Below are 20,356 nucleotides of genomic sequence, written 5' to 3' on the forward strand. Positions count from 1 at the left end.
TAACAACAGCCGCGCAGATCGATCTCTGAGGTTAAGCAACGCTTGCCGAGGTTGATCTGCGGATGGGTGACCATCTTATACATATCGAGTTTCTCCGTGTTTTGGAGGGCACGTTAAATTGTGGGTCCCGGCTGTCATTTTCGAAGATCTTTGACAGTCGTTAACCAGTCTCACTTAGTATCGTGTTATATCCCAGGTAATTGGGTTGTGGAGGTCAGATAGGTTGCTCTATGTAAAATACTGGTATTCAGCTGCATCCGGTGAGACTGGAAGCCGACTCCAACATAGTTTGGAAGAAAGGCTAGACTGATATATATGTCGGGGGTCAATGATTTTAGCGACTCCGTTATAATAACACTCGTTGAGTCATGTCAAAGACCTTTTTGAAAAACTTTTGACCACGAAATAATTTTATTTAACTTAGACATAGCCGCGAGGGACACCTAATTTAATATCTTATATATAACGGGTGTCTATACTTATAAATAAATACTTGTTAAAGTGATTGAGAGTTGCTTTGTTCTTTCTTAAAGACAACTCCCGCACTAAGAATTGCTCTTGTGTCGCGGGGACTTTTACAAACATACAAACAACGGACACAAAGCACGACCAGACCCGAAACAATTATTAGTGGATCGCACAAATAATTGCTCTGTGTGGGAATCGAACCCACGACCTCCCAACGCAATGGTAAGGTGACTTATACCACTGCACTATGGAGGCAGACAAGAGTACTCATTTATTTATGTAACGGTTTGAACATCAAAACATACGATTCATTTTTTGCTAGTCTGCTCAGTCATCGTAGAAAAATAATTACCAAAATTTTGAGAATGCCAAATTAAGAATGCGTTTTAATATTATATACAAACTTCAGCTCGCGACATCGTACCCGAAAAATATAATATACTAGCTGACCCGCACAACATCGCTTGCGTCACGTAATAGAGAATGGATCAAAGTTTTCCCCGTTTTTGTAACATTTTTTACTGGTACTCTGCTCCTATTGGTCGTAGCGTGATTATATTATATATAGCCTATAGCCTTCCTCGATAAAAGGGCTATCTAAAACTGAAATATTTTTTAAAATCGGACCCGTAGTTCCTGAGTTTAGCGCGTTCAAACAAACAAACTCTTCAGCTTTATAATATTAGTAAGTATAGATATACATGCTGTGGCACTTGCGTTCAATACCCCCTATTTCAGCTGCTAAGGGGTTGATTTCAGAACTGTACCACTACATTTGATTCCGATTTCAACCAAAATCGGGCCTATATATTGGTTATACACAAAATCACGCCTTTTTCCTAGAGGGGTAGGTAGGCACCAAAGAATAGTAGTTTGTAGTTTAGTCAGTTTAGTAAAAGACGGATGGACTAAATCTCGCATTAATAAAATTATTATGGACAGATTTTAATCTATACTAACATTATAAAGCTGAAGAGTCTGTTTGTTTGTTTGAACGCCCTAATCTCAGGAACTACTGGTCCAATTTGAAAAATTCTTTCAGTGTTAGATAGCCCATTTATCGAGGAAAGTTAAAGGCTATATATCATCACGCTACGACTAATAGGAGCAGAGTACCGGTAAAAAATGTTACAAAAACGGGGCAAAATTTCACTAATTCTCTTTTATGTGACGCAAGCGAAGTTGTCAGCTAGTTTTTACACAAGACGATGACTTATTTCACAACATCTGCTACTCAAACACAAGCCATAATTCAAGTCCTTCTAAAAGCCCTTGTTTTACCTATTTAGTATGCCACCATTTTTGGCAATGTAGGCTTAACCAAAGATAAATATTTATCCAAATAAGACTTTTCCGTACTTGATTTTAATGAGCTTATCTTTGAAGATTTTAACAAGGATTTTAATTGCGAAGGTTGTATAAATACTATTTATTTTGCGTATATAGAAGTTGCGGAAGGATATATTTTTATTTGCGAGTACATAATATTATTTGTGTTTGCGGTATATACTTGAACTTCTTGAACTTGAAAGTCTTAAACCTATTTTTTATTTTGGAATATTTTTTTTCCGGGTTTATTCTGGGTCTTTAGCTATCTCAATTCTCTCAATTTCGTCAATTTGGTTTAATAATTTACGCGTGACAAACAGTTTTATATATATTTGCAAAATAAATATATACTAATTAAAACATATTAAATGTGTAAGTCTTTCGATCTACGCTTTAACGGCAAAAAAATCGCGATTGAAATGAGTGTGTCTTCTCATAAGGCTCTACCCCTTTCCGAGCTAGTGGTAGATTCAGTAATTGTAACGACTATCAAAAGTGTTAACATTTGACCTAAGTTACAATTTCATTTAGATTCGATTTTGATAAACCACGCAACTGATTTTGACAAAAAGCACGAAGATACTCGTTATATACTTAGGGGTAAAGAAAGGCATTTTTCTTTTTCATAAATTGTCTTTTTAAGAAACCAAAATAGGAGTATTTCATTCCCTCGTTTGACTAGTGTATTAAAATTTTTATTTCTCTAACAAACATTTTCTTTAATTCCAGATGTCTGTAGAAATAATGACGGACACGCAGCTGCTGAACCCGAAGCAGGGCGGCGACATCACATACAAAGACATGGTGGAAGAGACAGAGACGTTGGGAGAGTCTCAGATACAGAAGCTGTTCTCAGGGTCCACTGTGATGCTGACCGGCGGCACTGGTTTCTTGGGGAAACTTGTGGTGGAAAAATTGCTTAGGTAAGTGGTTATTTTTTATTCTATTCTATAAGGCATGAGACGCCCGTAGCCAGTTGCGGTCACCGGTCGGTAAACGATCTGTAAGGTTAGGCAAACCTTGGCGCGGTCATTCTATAGATGGGTGACCACATAGTGGTATTTGAACTGAGCGTCTCTGTGCTTTGGATGACACGTAAAAAGTCGGTCCCGGTTGTTGTCTACTAAGATAACAGTCGTTAAGCGATGTCAAAGGCCCTCGGGCGGCTTGAACAACTTTGATACTAGGTCGACTACTAACCATACGATGAGAAGAAAAGAGATTATATTCTATAAACCTACTAAACCAGTTTTAAGCCCACTTTCAACCCCTGGGGGAATACAGAATGGAAAATAATATATATCTACTGAGGTGAATATAATTATAGTGAAAAAATAGCAAAATGGGACATAGAGGAAAACTACTTTACACTTTACTTACTTCACTAATATTGTAAATGCCAAATTAACTCTGTTTGTCTGTCTGTTACGCTGTGACGTCTAAACGACTTAACCGATTTTAACGAAATTTGGTACGGAGATAGAACCGAACTTGTAATAGAACATATGCTACTTCTTATCACGATGAAAGGGGTAGAAAGGGCTAGAAGAAGGGATAAATGTTTGTATGGAAATTCTGTCTTAAGGCACTAACGCGGACGACGTCGCGGGCGAAAGCTAGTAGGTTATGTTATATCGACCGCATAGTTTATATACTCTCATTATGTACTTACTCTTATATTACATTGTAACCAGAAGTAGTTACAATATAATTGTGTTATATAAATATACATTATATTACATAATACATAAGTAGCGGTTTTTTACTACTTTCTATAATAACATGCATGCAATATTATGTGGTGAGGTAGTAGTGTATCCAACTGTTGATTGCGAGGTCCCGGGTTCGATTCCCGAGTTGAAGTCGGTGTAGCTCGATCGACATGTTGAGCCAACCTTAAAATTTACATATAGTTTAAGACCTGTATAGTAATTTAATCTTGTGTGTACAAATCGCTATAGTTTAAAAAAAATGTCCTACTGTTGGGCAAGGGAGGGGTTAGGCCTTGAGTCCACCACGCTGGCAAGTGCGGGTTGGGGACTTTGTATACCTTCAAGAGCTGTTCTAAATAATTATTATATTATTTTTATTAGAATTATTAGTATATGTATATAACAAATTTATTACAATTAAAATTTCCTTCAGTGATAATCGTATCGTATATAAAATTTCCATGTCACAATGTTAGTTACCGTACTCCTCCGAAACGGCTTGACCGATTCTCATGAAATTTTGCGAGCATATTGAATGGGTCAGAGAATCGGCCAACGTCTATTTTTTATACACCTTGCCCCTAAAATTTTGAAAAATATACGGCAGAACAACGTTTGCCGGGTCAGCTAGTCTATTTATAAAACAGTGGTAACTCTTATAAAGTTACGTAGTTCTTAAATGAGTTTGTATCGTCTATGTTTTATTATATTAAGTGATGATTACATGATGTAATGTAATTCATGCTCTGATTATGACTATAATAAACCTTTATATATATCTTGTTAGACATTGTTGTATTACTTTTATTAAGCGAAGTTTAGCGCAGTGGTTAACGTGGTCACTATGCCGTAATAACCGTAGCGCCGCGTGTGGTTTCAATCCCACCCGGGACAAATGATTTATGTGATGAGCAAGAGTATCCGTATCATTTATTTAATTATTACTAGAGGCAATCCGCGACTTCGTCCGCGTGGAAGCCCTTCCCGTATAAATCCCGACCCCTCGGGATATCTGGGATAAAAAGTAGCCTATGTGTTATTCTAAATCTTCAGCTACCTACATACCAAATTTCATCGTAATCGGTTCCGTAGTATTCGCGTGTAAGAGTAACAAACATCCATGCAAACATTCTCACAAACTTTCGCATTTATAATATTAGTAGGATGTAATCTGAAATCTTCTTGATCAATAGTAGTCTAAGTAAATATGTAATCAAGCTTCGAGCAACGAAACAGGTTGTGTTGTCCTTTATATAATACATGCATGAATGTGGCTTTATTTACTATTGATTATTATACATACATACATAATATCACGACTATTATACCCGAAGACGCAGGCAGAGGTGTGTACGACTCCGTGGCGCAGTGGTTTTTTAAAATCAAATAATTTATTAATTTAGGTCAAATGCTGACACTTATGATAGTCAATGATACAGAGAGTGAATTTACCGCCAGTTCGGAAGGTAGGGCCAATGAGAAGAGCTGCCAACAAACTCCTGGCCACTCATTTTAATCGCTACCTAAATGGTTTTAACAATATTTATGTTTGGTATTAGTCAAGTTACCTATATAAGTATGAATTTAGGAAGAATATAAGTATGTTTATCAGTTATTTGGTTACCATAGTACAAGCTCTGCTTAGTTTGGAATCAAATGACCGTGTGTTAATTGTCGAATTTCCTTTTTTTAAACTTATTTTCATACTTTTCTGCCAACACCTAAATATAAAAGCGTTATATTATTTATAGTTTAGTAGTAATACACTAGAAAGTATAATAGAATACGGGAATTAACTCGAACACGCATTTTACCTTAAAATGCCTAACGTCTCGACCACGGCGAGTGCAACCTGCGCCGAAACGTTAGGCATTTTAAGGTAAAATGCGTGTTTGCGTTAATTCCCGTATCCTATTATACATTAAACTTGCAACGCGAGAGTTTAAAAGTTATGAATACACTAGAATGTTCCGCCGGATTTCTCACTTATAAATAACAAAGTCGAACAAACAATAAATTTACAAGTTGCGTTGTATTTTATGATCATAGGTGTTAAGTTCTTATTGTGTTTGTATTTATCGAGTGCTAAACTTGTGTAGTTGCGATCACTGGTAAATAACATCATATGTACATACAAACATACATACATACGTAAAATCAAGCCTTCACATAGAGTTCAGAGATATCAGTAAGGTAAAATTACTACTTTGAAGCTCATCTTTGAGCCTTTTACCTACATACATCTATACTATAATATAATATTATAAAGCTCAAGAGTTTGTTTGTTTGCTTGTTTGTTTGTTTGAACGCGCTAATCTCAGGAACTACTGGTCCGATTTGAAAAATTATTTCAGTGTTAGATAGCCCATTTATCGAGGAAGTCTATAGGCTATATATCATCACGCTACGACCAATAGGAGCAGAGTACCAGTGAAAAATGTTACAAAAACTGGGAAAATTATGTCTCTCTTATGTCACGCAAGCGAAGTTGCGCGGGTCAGCTAGTCATATATGTATATATTATGTACATACATACATACATACATATATACATGCATGCATAAAATCAAGCCTTCACAAAGAGGTATGAAGTTCAGAGATATCAGTAAGATAAAATTACTATTTTGAAGCTCATCTTTGAACCTTTTACCTACATTCGTCATACATCTATACTATAATATTACTATATTAATATTATACAGCTGAAGAGTTTGTTTGTTTCCGCTAATCTCAGGAACTACTGGTACGATTTGAAAAACTTTTTCAGTGTTAGATAGTCCATTTATCGATCAAGGCTATATCATCACGCTACGACCAATAGGAGCAGAGAAGCAATAAAAAATGTTGCAAAAATGACAAAAATCTTTACCCATCCTCTCTTATGTGACGCAACGAAGTTGCGCGGGTCAGCTAGTATATAATAATAATAATAATAAAAAATATTCATTTATCTTCAAAGGTAAGTACAATTTTTCAGTAACTACTGACTAATTGACATAGTGATCTATCAACGCACAGCCCAAACCACTGGACGGATCGGACTGAAATTTGGCATGCAGGTAGATGTTATGACGTAGGCATCCGTTAAGAAAGGATTTTGATCAATTATACCGCCAAGGGTATAAAATAGGGGATGAATGTTTGTATGAAAATTCTGTCCTAATTCACTAACCACTTGGTCAAAGTTGCGGGCAAAGGCTAGTTTACGAATTATTATTGAAACCGGTTTTTTGCACTTACCTGCATTCGGTCTAGACAATTAATTTTTGATTTATAATACGAGTAGATATGGATACATAATATTTACATTTTATTATTATGACTAGGTGAACCACGTGACCTGTGTAAAAACAATGTTTAGGTAGCACGTGGATACTAGATTTTTTGTCTTTTTTTAAATACAAGTACAGCTCGTGGCTAATAAATAGCTGCGCAGAAATATCTTAGGTTAAGCAACGCTTGCCGATGTTGGTTTATGGATGGGTGACCATCTTATGCATACCGAGTTCCTCCGTGTTTCGGAAGGCACGTAAAAATAATGCAAAAGTTTTTGTATGATTTTTATTTATATCATAACCAGCTGACCCGTGCAATTTCCTTGCGTCACATAAGAAAGAATGGGTCATAATTTTCCCCGTTATTGAAACATATTTTACTGGTACTCTGCTCCTATTGGTCTTAGCGTGATGTTATATAGCCTATAGCCTTCCTCAATAAATAGACTATCCAGCCAAATATTTTTTCAATTCGCACGAGTAATGAGCGCGTTCATCCAAACAAACAACAATTTTATAATATTAGTATATATTTATGACATATATTTAAAGATTTTTCCTGTACATCAAACTGGGTTCAAACCCGAACCTATCCAATAGCCAACAAATAGAAATACTCGTAATTAGTAATAGTAAAGCGTACGTCCTCAGCACGCCACGATCAACCTTGGCCGTTTTGCAACGTGTTACGATATCGCTCCGTACAGTCTTCCTTACTCACTGACCGGCTAATACATACATACATACAAACATACATACATACAAAACAAATGTAATATATAAAATTCTCGCGTCACAGTTTTCGTTACCGTTTACCTCCGAAACGGCTTGACCGATTCTCATGAAATTTTGTGAGCATATTGAGTAGGTCTGAGAATCGGCCAACATCTATTTTTGATACCCCTAAGTGACACTTTTTATATGGCAGAACAACGTCTGCCGGGTCAGCTAGTAATGAATAAATCTCATCGGACAACTCACACACGAATATTTGATTCCAAACTAAGCAGAGCTTGTACTATGGTAACCAAATAACTGATAAACATACTTATATATTTTTAAATACATACTTATATAGATAATAACATACGTACATACATAGTATTACGCCTGTTATACCCGAAGGTGTGGGCAGAGGTGTATGAAATATCCCTGCTTTCGGTGTATGTCGGTTTGATGGCTCGAACCCGAGACAATATACTAATAGCTAATAGTCAGTCCCGCTCATTTCGATCTGAAAGAAAAGAGACCCAGATATTGCCTAGCGAGGCTGCTCGCTCAGTCAGGACCCGGCTAAGGACATTTCCAAATTATGTTCTTACTAGTTTCCGCGTACGCTTACGACCGTCCGTGTGAAAGTTTGCCAGTGGTAAAAAATATATTTCGCGTTAGATTATAAACTATTTATGTACCAAATTTCATGAAAATCCGTTCTGTAGTTTTCGTATTAAGGCAACATTCTTAAAGTGTTACCTAGAGAAACACGCATAGATGATACCGGTGATATCTTGCAAAAAGGACAGGTAGAGTATAACAAAATGTATGGATGTGAATGAGACAAAAGAAGCGCGAAAGTGAAGCCTATCTCTGCCTAACCCCGTTGAAAACAGGTGTGAGTTTATGTATGTATGTGTGTATGTAATAAAATAGTACCAATAAACCATTATACGACAATTAGTAGCTCCCCTATATAAAACAAGGAAATATTCTAAACATCTTAATTGCGAATACTTTAACGATACTGCAACTAATATTATAAATGTTCAATACATCTGTCTGTCTGTCTCGCACTTGTTACTAAACTGCAGAACCGATTTTGATAAAATCTAAACTACATTGCTTTAAACTAGGTTAAGAATTTTAGAACTGCGAAAGTAACTTTGGTTAGGCTGTTATAATTTTACGGCTGTATTGATTTAGATGTCATTTGTCAAAGCAATAGTTGTTGGATAAGAAAATAGTTTACGAAATAGACAGGTCATATTATTTAGAATGTACATAGACGTTTTTTTATCCAAAAAAAATCAAATTGTCGCTTGTGAAAAATAAAAATAAATTACAAACGAAAGTTTAACATTTTAATTTAATATTGTTATAAATGCGAAAGTTTTTGAGTAATTTGTCATCACACAAAAACGACTAAACAGATTTTATATAATACAGAAATATAGCTAAGATATTGAAAAAATATAAAGTACTTTTCACAAAACCATCTAGGTTTCGTAATTTCGGATATGACCCAATTTCGGATTATCTATTGTTTATTTACATTAAAAAGAATATACAATTTTTCCGTGAGGGAATCAAACCCACGACCATCCGACGTAGTAGAGTAGAGGCGTGGTGACACTAACTACTTTAGCCACTATGCCACGGAAGGGCTCTTATTAATGGCCATATTTTTTTACCAATCATGCAGGCCTAGTCAGGTGCCATACTTAGTGTCATATACATCATACCATAAGGCCAAAAAGCCATGGTAAATAGCAGATACACCCATTATAGGCAATCAATGGTACATAATTACTAGTACTAACAACCTTAGTTACTCCACATCCGTGGTATAAGCGTCTTTGTCTATGTATTTACAAATAAATAAAAATATAGTCATTTAGTATGATAATATATTTTAAATGATGATGATTATGATGATGATGATGTCGTCCTGGCCAGCAGAAACCAGCCAACTGTGCAGGACTTCGTTTAAAGTGTCCAAATGTGTGCACAATACACAGGTACACTCTCTGTTCCTTTATTATCATAGTCTGGTGGGACGGCTAAACCAATACGACCAGAGAGAGGTCAGGCGCAGGACCGGCTTTACGAGCTCTCCGAGGCACGCGGATCGATCTCTGAGGTTAAGCCTCGCTTGCCGAGGTTGTTCTGTGGATAGTTGACCAATGTGACCATCTTATTCATATCGAGTTTCTCCGTTATTCGGAAGACTCGTCAAATTGTGGGTCCGGCTGTGATTTTCAAAGATCTTTGACAGTCGTTAACAGTATTCAGAAGCTTGAAAGTCTGACAACAAGTCTTATACAGGGGTATCGTGTTATAACCCAGGTAACTGGGTTGTGAGGATCTGATAGACAGTCGTTATACCTACAATTTCGTATATAACAAGTAAGAAAATATAGGAGAGAGAAAGACTTATTGAGAAAATTAATATTATGTTATTGGTTAAGTCTTGTTTTGATATTTTAAGTTAATTTAAAATAAAATATAAATAAAAGACATTAATCAGTTTTTTTTTTGTTATTTTAATCTACGCGTTCGGAAGTTATTTAATTTAATAACTATGACGAATTGATTTTAAAATAATATTTTAAATTTATCAACACATTGAATTTGACACTCAATTAAAATATTAAATAATTTACTAAGCTATAGTCTTTAAGATAGGAAATAATTTAGCCTTATAAAAAGTCTGAATTAGTTCTAAAATGTCTTTTTTTTTCTTTCAAAGATGTTTACATACACACATACTTGTAGAGTATTTTTTTATACACACTGCAATCCATACTCCATACTAATATTATAAATGCGAAAGTAACTCTGTCTGTCTGTCTGTCTGCCTGTCTGCTACTCAACCACGCCTAAACTACTGAACTAATTTGCATGAAATTTGGTATGGAAATATTTTGATACCCGAGAAAGGACATAGGCTATATATCATCACGCTACGACCAAAAGGAGCAGAGTACCAGTAATTAATGTTACAAAAACGGGGAATAATTTCACCCATTCTCTCTTATTGGACGCAAGCAAAGTTGCGCGGGTCGGCTAGTACTCTATATGTTAACCCAGGTTATAAACTACACGGTTAAGCTAAAAAGTTTTTCAGTATTTGCTTCATGAAAAAAAGGGAAAAACTGTTCAGTTGTACGTATATAGCAAAGATACTGTCTACATAGAATTTATCATGTATGTGTTAACAAAAATATGTTCTAATCAAATTATCACTAGTTAGATACTAGTAGGTTTTAAAAAAGAAGTTGTCGTTTTATTCTTAAAAACAGTCAGTAGATGATCAATTCATACTTTACTATTATAAATGCGAAAGTAACTCTGTCTGTCTGTCTGTCTGCTACTCAATCACGCTTAAACTACCGAACCAATTTGCATGAAATTTGGTATGGAGATATTTTGATACCCGAGAAAGGACATATAGGCTATATATCATCACGCTATATATAAAAAGGAGCAGAGTACCAGTAATTAATGTTACAAAAACGGGTAAAAATCTCACCCATTCTCTCTTATTGGACGCAAGCGAAGATGCTAGGTCAGCTAGTATAAAATACTTTAACTTAGTATTGTTATTTCTATTGTTAGCTGAGGGGTATAAATTAGTACCTCCCGCGCAAGTGGTTTTTAGGTTCGAATCCGAGGCAACACAAATGACTTTTCCAAGTAATGTGTGTTAGAAATAATTATCACTAGTTCTAACGGTGAAGGCAAACATCGTGATGCATGCTTACCTGAGAATTCTTTAAAACAGTTCTTGAAAGTATAAAAAATCCCAAACCCGCATTGGCCAGCGTGGTGGACTTAAGGTCTAACCCCGCCCTCATTATGGGGGAGACCCTGGCCCAGCAGCGGGACAGTAATGGGTTAAATTTACTTATTATTATTATTTATGTTATACCTAAAAGGTGCATGCAATCCCATTTAGCCATTGGCAATGTTAGTCCCATGTAATAGGGGGTGAGCCTATTCCCATTCGCTAGACCATTTTCCTCGAGTTACAGGTTGTTAGAAATTATGCAAGTATTTGGATTTATCTTTTTCTTTCTTTTAATAAGACAACTGCCGCACTAAGAATTGCTTTTGTGTCGCGGATACTTTTACAAACATACAAACAACGGACACAAAGTACAGCCAGACCTGAAACAATTATTTGTGGATCGCACAAATAATAGTTCCGAGTGGAAATCGATTCCACAGCCCCCCGACGCAACAGTAGAGGCGTGGCGACCACCGTAACCACTGTGCCACAGATGCTTTTAGATTTGAACCCAAACCTCCTACGTGGGAGGTCAATGGTTTTATCACTAAACTATAGTACTTAAGTCAATAAATTCGCAAAGAACGTACTCGATGTCATCATATGTTTAAATAATCATTTATATAAGATTTTAAACCGTATTTAAGTAGAGATAGAGTTGAATTTCAAATGATAGAGTTTGTACGAAATATGTTTGTCATTCTAACCATGGTAGTGCAATCTAGGGTGACTATTATTTGTTTAAATCTTATTGAAAATGGTCGGTCGTGTATCCGACTACTGATCATAAGGTGAGGGGTTTGATTCCAGGAATTTTCAGAATCAGAATATTTTGTTAGAATATTTCGGAGTATGTTACATGATTCTTTTAAACATGAAATCACTGGAGAAAGCCGCAGTATAAGCTTGTTTGGTCCCTTAGTATTTTAGCATTAGCATGACCAGCAATGATAAGATTTCAAGAGATTTTTTAAAATCTCGATTTACGTAAAGACGGCTTAACCGATCGCATCAAAAATTGGCAGGATAGTAGCATATATTCCACTATTTCTATTATTAACAACAAAATCAAACAAAACCGCATGTATGTGCTAGTTTAGACCATAAATCATGGTCATAAGAACCGACCTCATTAGAATTCAAGAGATTTTTTTAAATCTCTTTTTACGTCAAAACAGCTCATCCAATCTTAACAAAACTTGATAAGATAGTAGCATATATTCCACTATTTCTATTTACAAAAGAAAAACCGTTCGAAGCCGCATGCATGTACTAGTTTAGACCATAAATCATGGTCACAAGAGCCGCTCTGATTAGTTTTCAAGAGATTTTTACAAATCTCATTTTACTTCAAAAATATAACCTTCCTCGATAAATGGGCTATCTAACCCTGACAAAATTATTTAAATCGGACCAGTAGTTCCAGAGATTAGCGTGTTCAAACAAACAAACAAACTCTTCAGCTTTATAATATTAGTATAGATAGAAAACCTGGACAATACCGCATGTATGTGCTAGTTCAGCCCATAAATCATGGTCACAAGAGCCGCTCTGATTAGTTTTCAAGCGACGCGCATTGCGTTAGAACTTACGATGCTATCAGTATTTTCCTCGTTGCACACTACGTTTAGATGGCAAGGGTGAAGGGGAACCTAAGTGGATGTATTTAAAATAACATACATTCATATCATTATATCTATACTAATATTGGAAAGCTGGAGAGTTTGTTTGTTTGTTTGTTTGAACGCGCTAATCTCAGGATCTACTGGTCCGATTTGAAAATTTTTTCAGTGATAGTTAGCCCATTTATCGAGGAAGGTTATAGGCTATATAACATCACGCTACGGTCATTAGAAGCGGAGTAGCATAGGCCTCCCCTTTTCCTTTCCAAAACAAAAAAATACATTTTTTGGTTTACAAGCAACTTTCATCAAAATCCGTTCAGTAATTCCGACGATATCAAGTAACAAATGTGCATCCGACCAAACATACAACCTTTTTATTTATAAGTAAGTTTTCTAGCTTCTACCTGCACCTTTGACTGCGACCAAAGATATTCTTTTATTGCTCACTCGGGCCTCGAACCTGCGACTTGATCAAGCAATGGCTGCCTATGCGACGCGGACGGTATCCGAATGCTGATTATGAAGTTTCGGGTTCGATTACTTAATGTGCTATAGATATACAACAATCATATTCTAGGCTGCTAATGCATCAATCCATGTATCAAACCCTCATAAATCTTAATAACACTTTTACTCCACCCTGGAATCAAACCTCGTGTACTTGCACATACTTGGACCACAACCGCTCGTGTTGTAATAGCTTAACTATGTGCAATGATAGATTAGATCACGTCACCACTGATTGCGTTTAGAATAATTTATCTAAATGACGAACACTACGGTACATAGATTTATTACCAATATATACCGTTACGACATTTGTTAGTTCTTAGTAAACATCAACTCAATCAATCTAGTCTTTCTTCCAACTATGTTGGAGTCGGCTTCCAGTCTCACTGAATGCAGCTTCAGCTTTCAAGCTTCTGACTCGAAGCCGTCTCATAATAATTAGAAGTAAGGCAAGGCTTTCCGTCAAATAAAAGTCGTGAAAGTTCTGATTAGTAAACAAAAAACTTCATATTTTATAAAAAAAAAATATGAATTTAGTTTTCCCAAATTATATACAAGCGGAGTCACACAGGTCAGATAGTTTAGACATAATAAATACGTACAATTGATAATTATATTGTGGCCCTAGAGGCCGCCCGCGAATACGTCCGCGTGGAAACCCTTCCCTTGTAAATTCCAATCCCTCGGGAACTCCAGGATAAAAAGTAGCCTATGTGTTATTCTGGGTCTTCAGCTACCTGTACACCAAATTTCATCGTAATCGGTTAAGTAGTATTTGCGTGAAAGAGTAACAAACATCCAGACATATGTACATACATACAATCTCACAAACTTTCGCATTTTTAATATTAGTAGGATGTAAGAAAGACACACCTCTGTTTACCTCGTCAACCGTTATAGAGTCGTGATGTTATTTGAATGTAATACGAAAGTAAATGACCTAACACTATTTTGTCACCAGTCGGTCTAGCAAACACTTCGTGATGAGCATTATAATGTATATGTATATTATCTATGTGTGTAATAGCTTGGCGACTCGTACGGCTTTACTCGCGTAAAAAAATCCATCCTCTTTTTTATTTATTGCCGATTCATTATCAGCCTAGTTTCTCTTCAAACTATGTTGGAGTCGGTTTCCAGTCTCACCGGATGCAGCTGAATACCAGTATTTTACATAAAGCGACTGTCTATCTGACCTCCACAACACAGTTACCTGGGTTATAACAAGATACCCTTCGGTTCTGACTACTGTTAACGACCGTCAAAGATCTTTGAAACTGACAGCCAGGACTCACAATTTAAAGAGCCTTCTGAAACACGGAGGAACTTGATATGTATAAGATGGTCACCCAGTAACCTCGGCAAGCGTAGCTTAACCTCAGAGATCGATCCGCGCGGCTGTTGTTAAGTAATTATTGCTCACTAGACATGATTTTTTTATTTCTAATATTGATAGTAGTCCGGAGTTTGGTAACGTGCCCGGTATATGACAATAGGCTCGCCCCCTATAACATGGGACTAACATTGTTAATGGCGAAATGTAGGTGTATTTTATACATATCTGCGTACACTTTCAGGTATTACAGGCTAGATATTGTGTATGTATGTATGTTGTATTATCCATCACCTCATTAATTGCTCTCCTATTACGCGTCACATGACAAATGGTTGTATTCTATTCGGCGATCACGTGCCTGCCCGGTGTCCCGCATATTGATTGATGAAGCAACGCTGATTGACACTGTCTGCTGTTGGGGAATGGGCCGGCTGTATGTCTCGCATTACAAGTAGGGACTAATGATTAAAACAGGAGGTTTTCTTTTTAACCTAGTTTCAATTGATTAAAGACTTAACATAATCTATACTAATATTATAAAGCTGAAGAGTTTGTTTGTTTGTTTGAACGCGCTAATCTCAGGAACTACTGGTCCGATTTGAAAAATTCTTTCAGTGTTAGATAGTCCATTTATCGAGGAAGGCTATAGGCTATATTTCATCACGCTACGACCAATAGGAGCGAAGTAGCAACGAAAAATGTTACAAAAACGGGGAAAATTTTGACCCATTCTCTCTTATGTGACGCAAGCGAAGTTGCGCGGGTCGGCTAGTATATATATATACCCGAAGTTGTAGGCAGAGGTTTATGGGTACCATAATACACTTTAATATGTTGATTTAATTTGTTATGACCTATGTGTGTTCGGTAGTGTTGGTAGCAGCTCCCTAGATTATCAAATATTTATACCTGATAGAAATATTGTTAAAACCATTTGGCGATTAAAAAGAGTGGCCAGGAGTTTGTTGGTAGCTCTTCTCATTGGCCCTACCTTCCGAACTAGCGGTAAATTCACTCTCTGTATCATTGACTATCATAAGTGTCAGCATTTGACTTATATGAATAAATGATTTGATTTTGATTTTTGATTTAAAGTCTACTTAGTTTGGAATCAGATGTCCGTGTGTGAGTTGTCCAAAATTATTAATTTATTTTATACTGTGTATTATTCCGTCAATTGCAGACTTTGTATGCAAGACTCTCTACTATAGTCCGACAACTACATAGGTAATCTTGTACATTTTTTTTTATTAGGACTTTTTTCTTTTCGTATTATATTATATTGTTGGACTATAGTTTAAGCGCCTTCTGTAGCTACTAAATACTGATTATTATATTCTTTGTTCCAGGTCTTGTTCAGATGTAAAGAAGATCTATCTTCTAGCAAGACCTAAGAAGAATAAGGACACAGCTAAGAGACTGCAAGAACAATTTGATGATGTGGTAAGAACTAAATATATTTGTAATAAATATTGAGTTGTCTAAGCAAGCAAGCAAGTGGTCGAGGATTCTAACCCGAAGCAACAGACCAATATTTTTTCTAAGTTATGTGTGTATTAGAAATAATAATGATCACTTGTTCTTATGGTTACATATATCGGCATATACTTTCTTCCAACTATGTTGGAGTCGGCTTAAAGTTGCACCGGATGCATCTGAATACTATTACCTATGTTACATGGAGCGACTGCCTATCGGACCTCCACAACCCAGCTATTCTACCTTTCGGTGAAACTGGTGGTCAGACTTTCAAGCTTCTGACTACTGTTAACGACTGTCAAAGATCTTTGAAAATTACATATAGATACATAATTTTTTTGTTCTTTTCTAGCTGTACGACAGACTACGCAAGGAGTTCCCCGACTTCATTCAAAAGATCAGCATCGTTGAAGGTGATATGGGACAGCTCGAGCTTGGCATGTCTCCCGAAGACAGAGTCAAAGTTATGAATGAGGTATGTATGTTCTATATAAGTATGTATTTAGAAGTATATAAGTATGTTTATCAGTTATTTGGTTACCATAGTACAAGCTCTGCTTAGTTTGGAATCAGATGAACGTGTGTGTGTTGGCGAAAAATATTTATTTATTTATTTTTATGTGACTTTCTTTACGTAAAAAGTATCCTTTGTGTTAATTTAGGTTATAAGCTATACATACATAAATACACAAAATCACACCTTTTTCTTGTAAGAGTAGTTAGAGACCAAAGAACATCACTTGGTACGATCCTTACAAACGTCCCTTGCTTCATTCACATTCATACATGTTGTCATACAGGACCGCCGGTTACGAGTACTACGCACCTGATCTGTATAAACTATCTATGTCCAAATTTCGTATGAATTCATTCAATAGTTTTGGCGTAATGAGTTAGAAACATATTCATCCAAACATCCTAGCTTTCACATTTATTATATAACAAGCGTTTCAGCCTTACTTCTTCCGGGAATACAGTGTAATTAATTCCCATTGATCCCATTCCCTTGGGATTTTGGATCCTGTCGATCCCACCAAAACGATGTGTTATAATATTTAGAGATTAAAAATAAAGAAGGAAGTAAAAAGCAGATATGAAACAACAAATATAGGTACTTAATAATGTGCTAAATATCTGTCAAAATTATTAGAAAAACAAACGACAAGTGTTTCCTGTAAGAGCCTTTTCACATGATACGTTGCGGTGGCGGCGCGGGCGGCGGTGCCACGGCGGTACAGCAGACTTGTGTAACCACCATTATAGTCTATCGATGTTTGAAAAAACCGATCAGCAGCCCCAGTATATTACACAAAAACTGTTTTCTTAAAGTGGTTTTAAATGCCATTCGCTATTTTACACTATTGGATATAGTTTTTGCAAAAAAATACGCTCAGAGCTATTAAATCTCTTTCAATGTCTGTTATATACTTATGTACTAATGTCTCGAGTATAAAAAAAATTGCTATAGAACTAAAATAACCGAACAAAGTTGGAGCGGGCCGCTATTGTTTAATATAGAAACAACCCTCTTCATTTTCATTCATTCATAAACACACTATGAACTAATGAAAATACTAAAAAGCTACTATAATATGTTTTCTCTGTTTCATTTCGCTAAGGAGTGAAAGAAACAAAATACTGTGTAAGCCTTTCATAACTTCATATATTTTTATGAATAAGAGGGTTAAATTGCAACGTTTTATTTTCGTGCGTGTACGCTGCGACCACGCAGCTCAGTGTGAAACTGCTCTAACAATAACACATAAACGTGAACTGCCGCGCAAAATTGTCGTAATAATTTGAACAAACACATTTTGATTTTGACCTTTGAGATTAAACAATACGAATCCTGATTAAGATTTTTACATATCATTACGACAAGAGTTGACGTCAGGCAGACTATTGAAAAAACAGTCAAACTCAGTCATTTCCATTAAGAAAAATCCTGTGCTGCCCCTACTTAACATGGGAAATGGACAAAAGAAAGTCCCGGATTTGATTCTCGAGTCTGTTTCAATAGTAGGATCAAGTAATTAAAACATACCTATTTGTCTTTTTTTAAGTCAATTTCCGGAGGTTTTAAAAAAGTATACAAACAAGGAACATAGTGAATAACCAACTATAGTATACACGCAAATACTGGCTTTATGTGGAAATCAAACCCTCGTCCTTCACATTCGTAGCAATAATTTAGTGTGTATATTTTGCTTTATGGACAAATTTCGAAACTACTGAACTACCTAGAACTGACTGCCACTGTAGCACAGTCGTTAGTATACCTGACTGCTGATCAGGAGGTCTCAGGTTCAATCCCTGGTCGGGGTAAGTACTATTGTTCTAGTACAACTTATTTTCGAATATTTCCGCGTAGTAGCCTGGAGGTTGGTAATTCAAAAGCTTTTACCCGAACGTTCGTCGGGCCTCTTCCAGAAAATTTGTATGCAGAAAAACCTATACCAAAAATAACATAACTAGCAAATTAAATATTTATCAAAGAACAATATTAAATTATTTTGAAACTGTTTTTAATTGCTCAAGACGCGGCCGAGGACTTCCCTGGTATACAAATAATAATTACTTTTTAAAATTATATACAAATATTGGACAAAAAGTCAATTTTAGTGTCTTGATTGCCTCTGTGACGCAATGTGACGTTGGTAGTGTATCTGACTTCTGATCACGGGTTCAATTCCCGGGTCGAGAAAAGTGCGATCTATAATTTCTAAACTGTACTGGAATAGGTCCCAATAATAGTCCGGAGTTTAACAACGTGCCCGGTATATAGAAACAGGCCTGCCTCCTATTTACATGGGACTAACATTGTTAATGGCGAAACATGGGTGTATTTCATATACCTCTGCCAACACCTTCGGGTATAACAGGCGTGATATTATGTCTGTATGGATTGATTTTTATCTTCATCCCATTCAAAGTTAAACATCAAATTAGGCTTAACAATTTAGCAGTAAAAGCGTAACAGATAGACTTTCTTATTTATAATATCAATACCTACAAGATACTTGAATGTAATTTAGGATTAATATGAATGGTATTTTCCATCACTCACCAAAAAAACACCAATTTTACGTCAAAAATAACAAACTTATATACATGACATCATGTCAAACTACCTCTTAAAAAGTCATCTTTAGGTAAATGTCCTTGTGTTAAAACAAGCTTTCTCCCGTGTATTCGCTTGACTTATTATAAGTAAGCACTTAAAGATATGTTTTAAAGATGAGCCTTTAGAGTTAAGTGTTCCTGAGTGGGAGGTCTCGGGTTTGTTGTCTGCGCCGAGGAAAATTTTCAGGATTTTATGTACAAACTAGCTGACCCACACAGCTCCGCTTAGCCTTTCTTGTTTTTATTGAATACCGCGCATTTTCAAATTTATTCACCTTTTACACCTTTTCTGGACTTCCACAAATAATTCAAAATTAGCCAAATCGGTCCAGACGTTCTCGAGTTTTAGCGCGACTAACAAACAGCAATTCATTTTTATATATTATTATATAGATAGAAAGGCAACACCCGCAATGTAAAATGTGTAATGTTTTTTAGAAACTTAATACCATTGTTATTTAAAAATATTTATTTTGACTGCCTCGGTAGCGCAGTGGTTCAGATCGCCTCGCCGCTACCAATGCGTCAAGAGATCGTGGGTTCGATTCCCACACAGAACAATTATTTGTGCAAATTCAAATTCCAATTAAAAGTATTCTTTATTTCGTAAACTTTTTACAAAGTATTTGAAACAGTCAGAATATTGTATTTTTTGTTTTTTGTCCGTTTCGAGAAAACTGGTGCGATCCACAAATAATTATTTCGGGTCTGATTGTACTTTGTGTTCGTCGTTTGTATGTTTGTAAAAGTCCCCGCGACACAAGAGCAATTCTTAGTGTGGGAGTTGTCTTTAAGTTTCAATTTTATTGTGCACTAGTATGGATCGTACCAAGTGGCGTTCTTTAGTCTCTACCTACCCCTATCTGAAAAAGGCGTTATTTTGTGTATTTTTCTATGTATGTATATAATGATCTTAAAACACTTACAGTCAAATGCTTCGAATAAAAAACAGACAGACATACAAAGTAACTCTACCTATAGTTAAAGACAAA

General features: G+C 35.9%; 1 protein-coding gene across 1 annotated transcript in view; it reads left to right on the forward strand.

Moving 5' to 3' along the window:
* The window catches only part of LOC142984927 (fatty acyl-CoA reductase wat-like), a 48,992-nt gene that overhangs the window by 19,823 nt on the left and 8,813 nt on the right, over nucleotides 1-20,356 (forward strand). The window contains exons 2-4 of the mRNA XM_076132807.1: nucleotides 2,527-2,720; nucleotides 16,112-16,205; nucleotides 16,594-16,716. Coding sequence (XP_075988922.1) covers nucleotides 2,527-2,720; nucleotides 16,112-16,205; nucleotides 16,594-16,716 — 411 coding nt within the window. The remainder of the gene's footprint in view (nucleotides 1-2,526; nucleotides 2,721-16,111; nucleotides 16,206-16,593; nucleotides 16,717-20,356) is intronic.

Source organism: Anticarsia gemmatalis, chromosome 28, assembly GCF_050436995.1.
Source record: "Anticarsia gemmatalis isolate Benzon Research Colony breed Stoneville strain chromosome 28, ilAntGemm2 primary, whole genome shotgun sequence".
Classification (NCBI taxonomy): Eukaryota; Metazoa; Arthropoda; class Insecta; order Lepidoptera; family Erebidae; genus Anticarsia; species Anticarsia gemmatalis.